Source organism: Leucoraja erinacea, chromosome 5, assembly GCF_028641065.1.
Source record: "Leucoraja erinacea ecotype New England chromosome 5, Leri_hhj_1, whole genome shotgun sequence".
Lineage (NCBI taxonomy): Eukaryota > Metazoa > Chordata > Chondrichthyes > Rajiformes > Rajidae > Leucoraja > Leucoraja erinaceus.
Window position 1 is genome coordinate 22,398,610 of NC_073381.1, and position 16,186 is coordinate 22,414,795.

Consider the following 16,186-nt stretch of genomic DNA (forward strand, 5'->3'; position numbering starts at 1 on the left):
GGCCGACCGGGCTTTGGACTTTGAATAATAGTGCATGCACGTGTGATATATGCAAAAAGAATTTTGCTGTGCAGTTGTATATGTGACGAATAAAGCATCATTAAACCAATTCCTTTGGTGTGCGGTTCTATGTAACCACCATCTTCACGAAAACAAAATCCTCAGATCCCCTCTACCTCACTGCATGAATCTTCTGGTTTTAGGTCTCTCCATAATGGGGTAGGATTCTCCCTGTCCACATTACCAACAACCATCATAATTTTGCATAGTTCTTTCAACTCCTCTGCTCAGCTTTCTCTGCACTCAGTAAAACAAACTCATCCAGTCTTCATTACTTCGATTGATTCCATTCCAGGCAACACCAGGCAAAAATGCATTTGCACCCTCTCCAGTGGTAACCACCCTGCACACAATACTCCAGATGTGGCCTAACCGATATTTCATAAAGCCTTCCCAGTCCCTATACATTCTATATACTCTATCCCTGGATAATGAAGGCCAAATTCCATGTCTTCTTCACCACTTTATTTACCTGCCATCTTTAGGGATTTGAATACTTTTACACCAAAATTGGTTCCTCAGTACTCCCTACAGCCTTGCAGCCTCCCTTCCTCAGTACTCCCTTCAGCCTTGCAGCCTGCCTACAGTCAATCAATGTTATACAGTAACAGCAAATGACCTGATCATGAGCACATTGCAGTGTAGGAGCTTATGTATAAATGTTTCCTCGATCACCACAATGACCACACATCAGGAATAGTATATTTCTTGACAAGTACTGTCTAAATACAAGCCTTTTTTTCTTTTGAAAGTAAAAAAACTATTGACCTGGTTACTTTGATTTCAACATACAAATCTTAAATATGATTATCTTTTGAAGCTTTCATGATAACTGTTTCACATTCAATCTGCCTATAAGCCCATTATCAGAAATGGCAGGGTACTAATTGTGGCTAATTGCATTCTTCCACCTTCCATCATTATCAGGCTTATCATTTAGAACTGGTCAGCGAAATTTGAAAGATGTTTTAAAGCTCGGCTTACATCAACAGCATAAAAGAGATTACACTGTACACAGATGATAGTGATTTCATTGATAGCAGTACTTGGAACAGCAGCTGCCCTTCAGTCAATTAATTATGATATGTTTATAAGTAAATGTTAGATCATTAATCTGATCAACCAATTAAAACAAAAAAACAGCACTGCTCTTAATTGCTCTTTTTATTCTACATTTACCTCTTAATTGGAGGATGATTTAAACTCTGGAACAAATCAACCATATCCACCAAGAACTGTAACATAACACAGTAACATAATAACTGCTGTGGGTATAAAAATATTGTATGGAGGCCTATTTTGGACTTTCAAACAATTGTGCAGTTACATGGAAGTATTTCTCCTGACTTGTTTAGACGAATAAGCAGGCGTCTGCAGTTAAGATTGAGACCAGCCATTGTCCAGTTGTGAGAAAGATCCAGGATATGAATGGCGTTCTGCTAATCGTTTGCTTCATGAAGCTTCTTCTGAAAGTCCCATTGCCACTAGAGGAGCAATCTGATAGAATCACATTATTCCAGTTTGTTACTCCAGTAGTTATAATTCTAGCTCATTAATATATATATATATATGAAGATGTCATCTGCATACAAATTGGATGCAACATCCACTATTGGTATTTTTAGTTTCTTTCTACAGCACATTTGAAAGAGTAGATGTGCTAAATTTTTGGTCCCGAGTGGAAGTTCTTATATTTTACTGCATTGCTAGAATTAATTTTGTGCAGGTATTCTATTTATGAAATTATTCCTACAATAATCAAACAGCAGTGATGTCACTTAATCTTCTGCTAATTACTCGTGTTAATATAATCCATTTATTGAATTGCATCAAACGGTGACATTTTAAATGGTATCAGTTACCTTATTAAAGCATATGAGGGGGGGGGATGGGACTTTAAATACCTGCAAAATGAAGGACCTCTATCAACCTGGCCTCACAACTTAACTCTGTCTTGCAACCATGAAGTACACAGCGAAATACAGGAAAAATAAGATGTTTTCTCATATCTCTGGACCTATTTTTGAATGAGGGCAGGCATAACATTTATGAATTTAGTTTAGAGATACAGGATGGAACCAGGCTCTTCAGCCCACCGCATCCACACCGACCACCTGTACATTAATTCTATGTTATACCATTTTTGATTCTTACACATCGGGCAATTTACAGAACCTACAAACCCAATATCGTTGAGATGTGGGAGGAAACTGGAGCACCCCGAGGAAACTCACGTGGTTACAGGGAGAACGTACAAACTCTGTACAGACAGCAACCAGAATCGACCCCGGATGCACTGAGAATTTGCTAATGTTTCTAGAATACAACTGGATCAATGGAAAGATGCTATTTGCTTTTCTCTACAGTCACTATTTCACTATTGCACAAAAGTTCACGAGCATTGCCACTTTCATTTCACTGCACATCTCGTATGTGACAAATAAACTTGACTTGACGACTTGACTTGACTAATGCTCATTATTTATGTGTGATCTGCTATGAACCAATATATCTACATATTAAAAAATGCACAGAATTTTCCCAAGTTGCTATGGAAAATCAAGGTTAATTTTATGGATATATGCAGTCAGTCCTCTGCAGCACAAGCTAAATAAACATTACTGTATTTGTTTTGATATATATAACATCACACATATTGACCTTGATACATCTATCATGGAGAGGAACTGTACAGCAACAGATCCTTTGACCCACTTAGAATGTACTTGACCTTTCCTCTAAAACTAAAAGGGCAGGGATGAAGTTAAGTGGTTAGATTTTAATCTAACAGCATATATGAGTTTTATTAGTTTTGACGTTAGGCGCTGAACAGGGATATTATTGAAAGAACAACAGAGTGAAAAGAGCTGAATTACATGTTTTCCATTTGTCTTAATAGGTGCACTTCCTGGAGCTCTTAAGACAGTGGAATTGATTGTAGACTTTAGGAGAGCTCCCCCTTCCCCTCTCCCCACTCACCATCAACAACACCACAGTCACATCTGTGGAGTCATTTAAGTTCTTTGGAACCATCATCTCCAGGGACCTTAATTGGGAAGCCACCATCAACTCCACCGTCAAAAAGGCGTAACCGAGGATGTACTTTCCGTAGCAGCTGAGAAAACACAATCTGCCACAGGCAATTATCCAGTTTTATACTGCCATCATAGAGTCTGTCCTCACCTTCTCCACCATGGTCTTTTTGGCTCGGCCACCAAGCATGACATCCGGAGGCTGCAGTGCATCGTTTGATCAGCCGAGAAGGTTGTTGGCTGCAACCTTCCCCCCATCGACGAACTCTACACTGCAAGGGCCAGGAAGCGAGTGGGTAAGATCATTTCTGACCTCTCTCACCGTGGCCATAAACTCTTTGAAGCACTTCCCTCTGGAAGGCAGCTCCGCTCTGTCAAAGACGCAACAGCCAGACATAAAAACAGCTTTTTTTCCCCACGAGCAGTAGCTCTACTCAACAGCCAAAAGTCTGTACCCTCCTTTTGCTCTAGGGTTTTATTTCATTCTTCACATGTTTAAACTATAATGTTTTATTTTTAATTGCCTACTGTATATCGTGTTGTTACTTACAAGCAAAGCACCAAGGAAACTTCCTTGTGTGTATACATACTTGGCGAATAAAATTTATCAATTCAATTCTTCCACAATGTCTCTGCATCACCATGCTATGTTCACATGATGGTCAGCACAGCTTTCTCTAATGTCTGCACGTGTTAACCCTGAGGACAGTTCCTAATGTAGGCAGATCATGGAAAGATGTTATAGTAAGTGACTTCAATTTCCCTGATATTGAACTGTGCCAGAGGCTCAGATGGTGACAAAATGCTAATGAGCTGAAAGGCTTCTTGACCAACATATATCTACATGTAATGTCACTTTCAAGGAACTAAGTACATGCATTCCTAGATTAGTCTGCTCTACAACACTCTCCAGAATCCAGTATGCACTGTGAAGGTCCTGTCCTGGTTAGACCGCCCAAAATGCAAAACCTCACATTTATCTGCATTAAACTCCATTAATCATTCCTCAGCCCATTTTCCCAACTGATCAATATTCTGCTGTGAACTTTGATAACCATTTTCACTATCTACAATACCAGCCAATTCCAATTTACCAATACCAGCCATCTTCTAATTTACTAATCATGCCTGTACGTTCTCATCCAAAACGTGAATATAAACCACAGATGGCAATGGGCCCAGCACCAATCCTTAAGGCACACCACTAGTCACAGGCCTCCTGTTCGAAAAACCTTCCACCATCACCCTCTGCTTCCTTCCATGAAGCAGATCCAGTCTACTAGTTCTCCCTGGATCCCATGTGATCTAATATTCCAGATCAGCCTGCCATGTGGAACTGTGACAAATACCTTGCCTAAACCCATATAGACAATGTCTACAGCTCTGCCCCCATCAACCTTTTTCGTTACATCATCAAAAATGTAAATCAGATTTGTGAGACATGATCTCACATACAAAACCGTGCTATCCCTGATCAGCCCTAGTTTATCAATGCATTATATCTTATCCCTCAGAATATTCTCTAATAACTTTCTGACCACAGATGTTAGACTCACTGGCCAATGGTTCCCAGGCTTTTCCTTGCAGCCCTTCTTAAATAGGCACAACATTTGGCACCCTCCAGTCTTCTGACACCTCACCAGTCTCTCCACTCTTTGATTCCTGAGGGTTGATTCTCAGGTTAGTCTTCTCCCCTTAATGCACATAAAATCACTTTGGTTTATCCTTAATAATATATGCCAGAGCTATCCCCTGCCCCCTTTTTGCCCTCCTGATTTCCTTCTTTAATGTGCTCCTCAATTCCAGAAGCTCCTGCAGGGATACACTTGATTCCAGCTACTTATACCACTCCCATGGCTCCTTCTTATCCGTAACCAGAGCCTCAATTTCACTCATCATCCAAGCTTCCTTACGCCCACCTGCCTTGCCCTTTACTCTAACAGGAACATGCATGTCCCGAACTCTTGTCAGCATACTTTTAAAAACATCCTACTTTCTGGTAGTTCCTTTACCTGCAAAAAATCTGCTCCAATCAACTTGAGCAAATTCCTGTCTAACAAAATGGCATACTACAGAAGTACAAAGGCACTCACCAGCTCATATTTAGAGTATAAAGACCAAAATGACACTTTATATAAATTTTCATTTATTGATGAATATAATACTGTACAAGCATATCATTAAATTATTACCAAAAGCAGCTTTTCATGTCTGGTATATGTTGTTATAACCTTAAATACTGATTAAGTATCTCAATGTACAGTTGTTTAGTTTATATGTAGGAAGGAATTGCAGATGCTGGTTTAAACTGAAGATAGACACAAAAAGCTGAATTAACTCAGCGGAACAGGCAGCATCTCTGGAGAGAAGGAATGGGTGATACTTCGGGTCGAGACCCTTCTTCGAAACGTCACCCATTCCTTCTCTCCAGCTTTGCTGCCTATCCCACTGAGTTACTCCAGCTTTTTGTGTCCATCTGTAGTTTAGTTTATGTTTAGCTTTGAGATACAGTGGAAACGGGCTCACTGAGTCCTTGCTGAACAACGATCACCCATACACTAGTTCTATCCAACCTACAAAGGACAATTTACAGAAGCCAATTAGCCTACAAACCTGTAGAATGTAGGAAGAAACCGGAGCGCTTGGAGAAAATCCACGTGGTCACAGGGAGATTGTACAAATTTTGTACAGACAGCGCCCATAGTCAGGATCGAACCCGGGTCTTTGGCGCTGTAAGGCAGCAACTCTACTGGTGCTCCACTGTGCCATCCTAAGTAGGTTAGAAATTTCCTCTACATTCACTAATACTTATATTTTCATTTAAAAATATCCAGTCACCCAATATGTATAAATAATAGTTTGAATAAATCTGGTGACAAATTATTTAAATTCATCATTCCCAGCCAGAATTATTTGTTTCAAAAAAACATATTGAAGGTGAAATGGGGAAGAATGAAATAAATAGAAACTTTATGTTGAAAATGGATGAGCAGCTTTTCTGTGACCACCTTCTTGGAGAACCAACCAAATCAGCTTTCTACTGATGTGCCTGAAGCAGGAAATGTGAACATATGATCACAAGATCGGCAAGTTAATTTGTACCCTTCTATTTACATATTCCATGATTTAATGATTGCAAGCATACTCTGATGGAAACACCCCAATTTATTTTCTGGGCAAGGGAATTGCAATTGATAATAGATCCTCACTCAGGCTGAAAGCAATTCAAGATTAGCTGAGATGTGAATTAATTGACAATGTGTATTTAACAAAATGTATAGACTTGCAGTTCTCATAGTTCAAAATGTAATTTAAAATGGCTATGTTGAGGACAAATTAAAAAACTGCAAATGATGAATAAACTTGACATTAGTTGTCCCCACAAACATTCATTGATGCAATTAATTCTGATGTGAATTTATAATAGTATGCTTTGTAGGTGGTTCTTTTTTATTTTTAAAAGTGTAATCTATTAACATAAATAAATGGCTTTCGATCTGTTGGCCAAAATCCTTTCACAATGTCGCTATTTATAAACTATCAAAGAAAGATTACAATGCACAGCAAACAAGCTTCTGAAGAGTTTAATGAATCTCTAGAGCTGATAGAAATGTATCTAGCAAAAGTCTAGACAGGAATAACAACAGAAATAATGACAGTTTGCAGATATTTTCAGCAGAATTGTAAATCTTCCATAGGAGATGAAAAAAAAATCTCATATCTCGCGTTACCAAAGCAACTTCAGTGAGTGTTTATAAAACACAATGAGTATGCCCTCAATACACAGCCACAAGGTAACTCGACATACAGGCATCAATTAGCATGTAGAATGGAAGGTGACAACTCCAGCAGTCACGGTTGTGGATTGCATATCTTGTTTTTGTAAACTCTTAGCTATTTACAAATGATTTTAGTCATGTCAAAGATTTCCACGGCATGATTTGTCCTGACATTTTCTTCTCATTTAATTTTCCATTCCAAGACAGACCGGGTTGGATGGAGTGCCACAGAGAGAAGTCAGCCATTGCTCAGTCTCCTTTAGCCAAGTGAAAACTTCCCATGCACTGAGTCATACACAACAATGACACGTTGGGAATGATTCTGTGTCTGGTTGTACTAAGCAGCTAATAGTATAAGGCAATTTGACATATTGAATTCAATTCTAAAGATAATACCCTGGAAATAATATGCTGGAAATACTCAGTAGGTCAGGCCACATCTGTGGGAAGAGAAACAGATGTCACTCCAAAGATGTATAGGTTTGTAGCTAATTGGCATGGTAAATGTAATTTGTCCCTTGCATGTAGGATAGTGTAGGTGTGCGGGGGTCGCAGGTCAGCGCAGACTCAGTGGGCCAAAGAGCCTGTTTTCGCGTTGTATCTCTAAGGTAAACTAAACTCTAAAAAAAAGGACACAAAGGGTCTCTGAAGCATTGACTATGTTTCTCTTTCCACAGATTCTGACTCAGTGTTGATAGTATTTTCTGTTTTAGTTTACAATTTCCAGCGTATGCAGTTTTTATTTATTTTAATTTCCGATGAGAAACATTTATCAGACTTTGTACAATCAGAATATAAATAAAGGAGAACTTAATTTCTGCAGAGAATGGAAACCATTTTATATTGACTGTCATCGTCCATTAAAGGCATATTGTTCTCCTATCTGGCTAACTACATTTTTCACAATAAAGCCGTCAAATATTTGAGAATTAAAAACACTAAAGCTCCAAGATCCCTCTGCACATCAATGCAATAAAGGATCTTGCCATTAATGGTCTATTTTCACCCTACATTCAACCTACCAAAGTGCAGCACTTTGCACTTGCTTGGATTAAACTCCAGCTGCCATTGCTCCATCTATTTCTGCAGTTTATCTTCATCCCATTGTATCTTCTGACAACATTACTCATTATCTGTTACTCCTCCAATTTTGGTGTTGTCAGCAAACTTACTCATCAACATTTATGTCTAGGTCATTTATATATATACCACAAACAGCAGTGGTCCCAGCACATATACCTGCAGAAGTCTACTGGTCACAGACCTCTAGCCAGAATATCTACTTTCCACCACAACCCTCCGTCTTCTGTGAAAATTAAATTAACATTCACATCAAACGATGTAAGCAGTTCAATCTTGGGCTGCAAATTAACAATACGTGTCTTTAAAGGGTGCCAGTCTTGAATTTCCAGTCACTACTCGGGTTATTGCAGTATACCTGAATGATTAGATTCAAGTGCTTTGAATACAGCAGATTTGCCTGCCTCGGGAGTTTACTGTGGTTATCATTATGGCCATATACATCCCACCACAGGATAATGCTAACCTAGCGCTAGCACAGCTGCACCTGGCTATCAGTAAGCAGCAGGATGCTCACCCCAACGGTGCCTTCATTGTTGCAGGGGACTTTAATCAGGTTGACCTATGAGCCGCACTTCGTAAATTCCACCAGCATGTGCAGTGCCCTACCAGGGGCTCAAACACGCTGGATAAAGTGTACACCAACATCAAGGACGCCTACAGAGCTCTCCCCTGCCCACCCCTGGGACAATCCGATCACCTCTCACTGTTTCTACTGCCTGCATACAAACCCCTCATCCGCAAGACCAAACCTGCAATAAGGATGGTCAAAATATGGCCCGAGGACGCCACCCTACAACTCTAGGACGGCTTTGATCGCACCGACTGGGACCTGTTTGCACATCAGGTGACCAGTGGTGCAGAGGTAGACTTGGAAGAGTACACATCCACTGTGCTCTCCTACATCAACTGCTGTGTGGAGACTGTCACAGTGGACAAGCAAATAAAGATGTTCCCAAACCGGAAACCCAGGATGAACAAGGAGGTTCAGGATCTGCTAAGGGCACGCAACAATGCCTTTAAATCCAGGGACACTTCTGCCTACAGGGCGGCCAGGTCGAACCTGAACAAAGGCATAAAAAAGGCCAAAGACATCCACAGGCAAAGGGTGGAAAACCACTTCAATACCGCGGACACCAGAAGCATGTGGCAGGGTGTCAGGGACATCACTGACTACAAGAGCAGCCCCGCCTGCCCCCATGGTGATATCACACTGGCCAACGAACTAAACACCTTCTTTGCCCGCTTCGAAACTGGCAACACCACCAGGAGTGGAATAACCCCGGCCATGGCGGAGGGACAGGCCTTAACACTGAGCACTCAGGAGGTACAGTGCGCTCTGCATAGGATCAATCCACGCAAGACTGCAGGCCCGGATGTAGTCCAGGGAAGGGTACTAAAGGACTGTGCTGTACAGCTGGCGGAAGTATTCACGAGAATCTTCAATCTGTCTCTATCTCTGGCAATGGTCCCCAAATGCCTGAAAACAGCCACCATAGTCCCGGTGCCGAAAAAGTCTAAAGTCACCAATCTGAACGACTACCGCCCGGTTGCCCTAACTCCAATCCCAATGAAGTGCTTCGAAAGGCTGGTCCTCTCCCACATCAAATCCAGCATCCCTGCCTCACTGGACTCTCATCAATTTGCATACAGGGCAATTAGATCCAGAAGATGCCATCTCTCTGGCTCTTCACACTGGCCTGACTCACCTGGACAGACAGGGCACATACGTGAGGATGCTCTTCATTGACTATAGCTCTGCATTCAATACGGTCATCCCCACCAAGCTCACCACCAAACTCCACCAGCTAGGCCTCAGCTCGCCGATGTGCGATTGGATCCTGAACTTTCTGACGGAGCGACCGCAGGCAGTGAGACTGGGCCCACACCTGTCCTTCACTATCATCCTGAGCACCGGCACACCACAGGGCTGTGTACTAAACCCCATGCTCTACTCCCTCTTCACTCACGACTATGTTCCTGCATTCGACACCAACACCATCGTGAAGTTTGCAGATGACACAACAGTGATTGGGCTGATCACCAACGGTGATGAAACAAAATACAGAGCGGAGGTGCAGAACCTGGCGGACTGGTGCACACGTAACAACTTGTCACTAAACACCTCCAAGACCAAGGAGCTGATTATTGACTTCAGGAGGTCCCATAATGGAGAATAAGCCCCAATCTCCATTTACGGGGAAAGTGTGGAGAGAGTGTCCAGCTATAAGTTTCTGGGCACTCACATTTCAGAGGACCTCACATGGTCCACCAACACCACTGCGCTGGTCAAGAAGGCACAGCAACGACTGTTCTTCCTGAGGACATTAAAAAAGACTGGTCTGCCCCAACAGCTGCTGACAACCTTCTACCACTGCACCACAGAGAGCATATTAACATATGGCATCTCTGTGTGGTATCTCAGCTGCACGGAGGCGGAGAGGAGAGCTCTTCAGCGCGTCGTCCACAGAGCGCAGAGGATTATTGGGACACAGCTACCAGCCTTGGAGGGCATCTACCACACACGGTGCCTCAGGAAGGCCGTCAGCATCCATAAAGACTCCTCACACTAATGGACTGTTCGAACTACTTCCCTCCGGCAGACGTTACAAGGCCTTCTACGCCCGAACCTCCAGACTCAGAAACAGCTTTATTCCCAGAGCTATAGCGGCTCTGAACCGGCCCTGCTGAGTGCCCCCACACCCCCCCTGGACTGTCTCCCTCGGATGGTCACGTCACACAGCTTATTTATTTATTTTACTTTTCTTTTACATCGGTTGGAGCTGCATACTAAATTTTGTTGCACTGACGTGCAATGACAATAATAGATATTATTATTATTAATACTTGACTCTCCAGTAACACCTGTAATCAATATTTGGGGAGGTGTTGGTGTTGGTGAACATTGAAGTAAACTCACACGAATCACTAATTTCAACTGTTAATGCCATTTGTCTGACAGATCGTCTATAAAAGAGGTAATCCATCATGTGGACAATCAATCCCTTGTGACTATTAAGGGTCTTGCCATAAATTGTCAACTCTCTACTTGCATTCAACCTCCCAAACTGCAACACCTCACACTTGCTTGGATTAAACTCCAGCTGCCATGCCCTGTCCATTTCTGCAGTTTGTCTATAGCCCACTGTATCTTGCGAGTTGTGACAGCCTTGCTCATTGTTTGTAATTCCTCCAATTTTGGAGTCGTCAACTGTGATCAAAATTCTTCTGAGAGAGACCTTAGGTAGACATATAAACAATGTCTGGTCACCTCTTCTTCTCAGTTTAAGCAAAGCTTTCTCTCAATGGGAATGTGAATGGAGTTTGATCTTTTTGAGAAACTGGCAGGAACAAAATCTGAGATCAACCTTAAACTATCTAGACATTAAAAATTCAACATATCAATGGTGTACCAAAATGATGTCAACAACGCAGCCCTGCATTAGCAATGTAAAAAACTTACAAAGTAACCTGCTTGGGATTATCTACCATCAGACTATGTCACATGATAGTGAGGTGTGTGCCTATGATTCCAGTCAAACTGAATAGATCTCCCACCACTGGCCACATCTTCCCATCTCCACCCCTTTCTGCTTTCCGCAGAGACCGTTCCCTCCGCAACTCCCTGGTCAACTCGTCCCTTCCCACCCAAACCACCCCCTCCCCAGGTACTTTCCCCTGCAACTGCAGAAGATGCAACACCTGTCCCCCCTCAACTCCATCCAAGGACCCCGACAGTCTTTCCAGGTGAGGCAGAGGTTAACTCGCACTTCCTCCAACCTCATCTACTGTATCCGCTGCTCCAGGTGTCAACTCCTGTACATCGGTGAGACCAAGCGCAGGCTCGGCCATTGTTTCACTGAACACTTCCGCTCAATCTACCTTAACCGACCTGATCTCCCGGTTGCTCAGCACTTTAGCTCCCCCTGCATTCCCAATCGGACCTTTCTGTCCTGGGCCTCCTCCATTGTCAGAGTGAGGCCCAGCGCAAATTGGAGGAACAGCACCTCATATTTCACTTGGGTAGCTTACACCCCAGCGGAATAAACATTGACTTCGCTAACTTCAAATTGCCCTTGCTTTCCCTCTCTCTCCACCCCCTCCCACTTCCCAGTTCTCCCACCAGTCTTACTGTCTCCAACTACATTCTATCTCTGTTCTGCCCACTCCCCTGACATCAGTCTGAATAAGGGTCTCAACCTGAAACTTCACCCATTCCTTCTCTCCAGTTATGCTGCCTGTCCTGCTGAGACGCTCCAGCATTTTGTGTCTACCTTTGAATAATTAAGGTCGGCTTTGTCTTGGGAAGAAGTGTCAGTTGCAAACATTATGAATAAATTACTAAATTATTTCAATCCTCTCCAATGCTTAGTTCCAGAGGAATAATAAGTAACTAGAAAATATCTCCAGCCTGTTGAAGCGGCTGGAAAATAGGACATGGAGCTGGACTGAAGAAGGATCCCATCCTGAAATGTTGCCTATCCATGTCCTCCAGAGGTGCTGCTTGACCTGCTTAGTCACACCAGCACTTTTATGTTTTACTCCAGGTTCCAGCATCTGTAGATCCTTCTGACTCCACTTAAATTAGTAAACAATTTTCAGTCAGATAATGTGTATGACATAGAGACCATTCAGCCCATCAATCGAAACTGGGATGAGTACATTACTGTGATCTTGTAATTCCCAATTCCTTGCTCTTCCCCCACAGCCCCGAATATGTTTTTTAAATATATATTTGATGTGAAAACATTCCAGCTTTTGTGATCTGTGATTTGTATGTGAATACTTGGCCAATAAACTTACTTACTTACATGCTCCATGTCACTCAACATTTCAAAGAAATGAGCTGTACTATTGTAATATATTTCTACTATAGTTTTAAATATATATTTCAAATAACAAAGGATTAGTAGATTAAATCAATCCAAGCAGAAAACTTTTGTGGATGGCACCATCCATTAAAATGTAAACTCTTTTTAAAGATAAAATAGAATTAATCTCTGCAATATATTATATTGCAGAGATTAATATATAAGTATTATATATATATATAATGTAACTCCCTCCAGGTAACATCTTGAAAAGAATATTCCAAACTTTAACATTGTCTTGAAAGAAAGTGAAGTTGGAAACCATTTTGCTGTAACTGAACCAGTTCAAGCAGGTAATAGCCTGTGAATTTTATTCTTCCGGTCACAGTGCACATGACAATCAAACTTGACTCTTGAATTACACCGCAGTGGTATTTGCCAACAGGCGTGAGAGCTTTGCCAGTTTATTTTTCTTGGAGAAAGTGAAACTTGACAAGTGACAACGCCGACAAGTTAATTTAATATTCACACTCAACTCTCTGCTTAGTTTCTTGAGAAGACTGATTAACAAAATGAAATAACAACATAATGTCACCCGAATCTTTACTCCGTAAGACCCGAAATTCACCCCAGCAGAGTATATGTCAAAAAGTGTTTAGGGCATTTCTTTCAAATAATTTCCCAATTGCGTAGCGGAGACTACGCTTTAACAGTCTTTATCACTTGCAATGAGAGGGGTGGTTGGGGGCGTGAAACACTAACCACAATCACCGGTTTCCCCCCAAATCCGCGCCGTGGCCTCCACAGTTCTTGTTGCTTTCGCTACAGGACCCCAACAACAAGTTTTCTGGGCACCCTCTTCTCTACTTAGCACGAAGGCACCTTCCGATCTTACAATGCATAGATGGATCGAGGAGAAAGTCCTTATCCCGAATCAGCCGATTTTGTCGCCGAGTGAGTCCGATGCGCCCATTCTACACCAGGACAGAGGGAGCCTTGCCTTTGGGCTCCTTGGCCCTCTTGCAGCCGTACAGCCACTGGATGACCCTGGCGTTGCGCTCGATGACCGAGAGGGCAGAGGACGGGGGCTTGTTCTTGCCCCGGAGCGGCTCGTTGCCGCTATCGCTGCTGCTGTGCCGGGACTGCTCGCTCTCCGAGTCTGGGCAGCTCACGCTGCGGAACTTGAGGGCAAGGCTTTCGAAGGCGGCGACGGCGGCAAACTTCTCCCTGGCCAGGTTCTCGATCACCTCGGGCTCGAGTCCGCAGTGCTCGAAGAAACTGTCCAAGCCCGAGCAGGCTCGGGAGAAGCGGCAGCTGAGGTCGGAGTGCGAGCGCCGTAATCCGCCTTCACCAACCCGCCGCTTGAGCGGCTCCTTGGGGCGACCTGTTGCTGCTTCTCGGGGCGCTGCTGGCGTCGTTACCTGTGTACCCTGCGATGCTGTTGGCGTGGCTGCTGCTGCTGCTTCCTGGGGCGCTGCTGGGGTGGTTACCGATGCACCCTTGGGTGCTGCTGGTGTGGATACTTGTGCACCCCGGGGTGCTGCTGGCGAGGCTGCTGTTTGTCTCTGGAGTGCTGCTGGTGTGGATACGTGTGCACCCCGGGGTGCTGCTGGTGTGGATACGTGTGCACCCCGGGGTGCTGCTGGCGAGGCTGCTGGTGTGGATACGTGTGCACCCCGGGGTGCTGCTGGTGTGGATACGTGTGCACCCCGGGGTGCACCCCGGGGTGTTGCTGGTGTGGATACGTGTGCACCCCGGGGTGCTGCTGGCGAGGCTGCTGTTTGTCTCTGGAGTGCTGCTGGTGTGGATACTTGTGTACCGTGGGGTGCTGCAGCCTCTGTACCCTCTGCCAATTCTCCCTCTTCCGATGTTGCTGCTCCCGTTGCCGGCCCCTGCTGCTTGTCGCCCCGGCCGCTAGAGCCGGGCAGCAATCGCCGGACTAGGCTGCTATTGCCCTTGAAACTGCGGGCGCTGTTGGTGGCCGCCGCTCCCCGCACGAACTCGCACTTCTGCCGGTACATGACCAGCGAGTCGGGCCTGAGCAGCCTCTTGGAGCTGGTGCGACGCACAATGTCAGGTGGGAGCCCCAGCTGCCCGCTTTGCTGTGGGCTGCCCGGCGGCCAGGTAAGTCTTCGTGTTGCTGCTGGCCCCGCTGCCGCTGCTGCTGCCTTCCTCGGAGGCAGAGCTGCCCAAACCATTGGGCTCCACTTTGCACCCCGTCGCCGTCTGGCTCTTCACGTACTTGGACTTGTCGGCGGCCAGTCTCTCCACAGCGCTCTGCCGTCCCCGCCTGTCTCCCTCCATTTGACTGCGGAGGTAGCCAGGACCTTTGGTCAGGAGCCTGAGCGGCAGAGAGACACTCGCCTCGGGCGGCATGCTTGCAGTGGGCGCGATCTCACTCGGCATCTTACTCTAGAGGATCCAGCCAACACGTTTTCACATCCGCGAATAAAGCAAAGACAGGCAGGCACACTTTCTCCACAATGTTCGCCTCTCTTGCTCTTGCGGCCTTCTGTTTATTTTCTTTGGTTGTTTGCTTGTTGTTAACTTCCTAAGCCTCGAGTTCACAGTCCAGGGCAGTGACACACCGCAGGTGGTGCTGTCACTAGCTATCGACTCCTGCTAAAGCCGGCGCTCCCTTTCACAAGATACACCTTGCCGAGGGGCCGTCTCCCTTGCAAAGAAACACAGCAAATCAGGGCTCAGCTCCGGGGTTCAATGACATCATCTGGGAGCAAGCAAATTGTGTAATGCAACAGGGATGGGACGAGACTTGATGTTACCTAAACAAGGAGAGAATAATTAACATTTACGTGGATTATTTTCCATCTGCCTCTCCACTTCTCAGCAAGCAAATCGCACGCCGATAGCAAATACGCAAATACGTAAAGCTCGTTATTTTGTTTGTAAACTGACAAAGAAAGTTGACTTTAATTTAAAACTACGAGACATGTGTCGGTTCGGCTAATGTTTGTTAATAGAATCCTTCCAGGTTAGCACTTAAGTTAAAGTAGGGAATAAATTACTTCCCACTTTTGCCACCGTTATCATTTTGTTACTGCTTTTCATACCAAGTGAGAAATGCCAATTCTACATTTGATAAGGTTCTGATAAAGTTCAGAGAGGCTTCAGTGATCAATATTACTTTACTTGGATCAATACTCAAGTGATTTAGGATAACTTGCAAAGTTACTATAAAGTTGATTGCAAACATCAAATTAAATTTAAAATATGTGATCGAAGCCACAGCGCAAGACTTCATGATTCAAGCTGAGTGGCCATTCTGCACTCTTGTAAACTGATCTTGCTGAGTGTGACTTGAGGCAGCAACGCGATCTCTTGCTGGAAAATACATGTGTGAACAGGCATAGAAAGGGATGGCAATTTCCATTGTTAGTTATCTGTACTGAAGTATGGATTTCCC

General features: G+C 44.0%; 1 protein-coding gene across 1 annotated transcript; it reads right to left on the reverse strand.

Moving 5' to 3' along the window:
- Positions 1-13,118: 13,118 nt before the first annotated feature.
- fam110c (family with sequence similarity 110 member C) lies at positions 13,119-16,031 on the reverse strand. Its single transcript, XM_055635236.1, is given in 3 exon segments — positions 13,119-14,371; positions 14,483-14,876; positions 14,878-16,031. Coding segments are annotated over 3 exon segments (1,320 nt in total). The 5' UTR covers positions 15,169-16,031; the 3' UTR covers positions 13,119-13,736.
- Between the last annotated feature and the right edge of the window lie 155 nt (positions 16,032-16,186).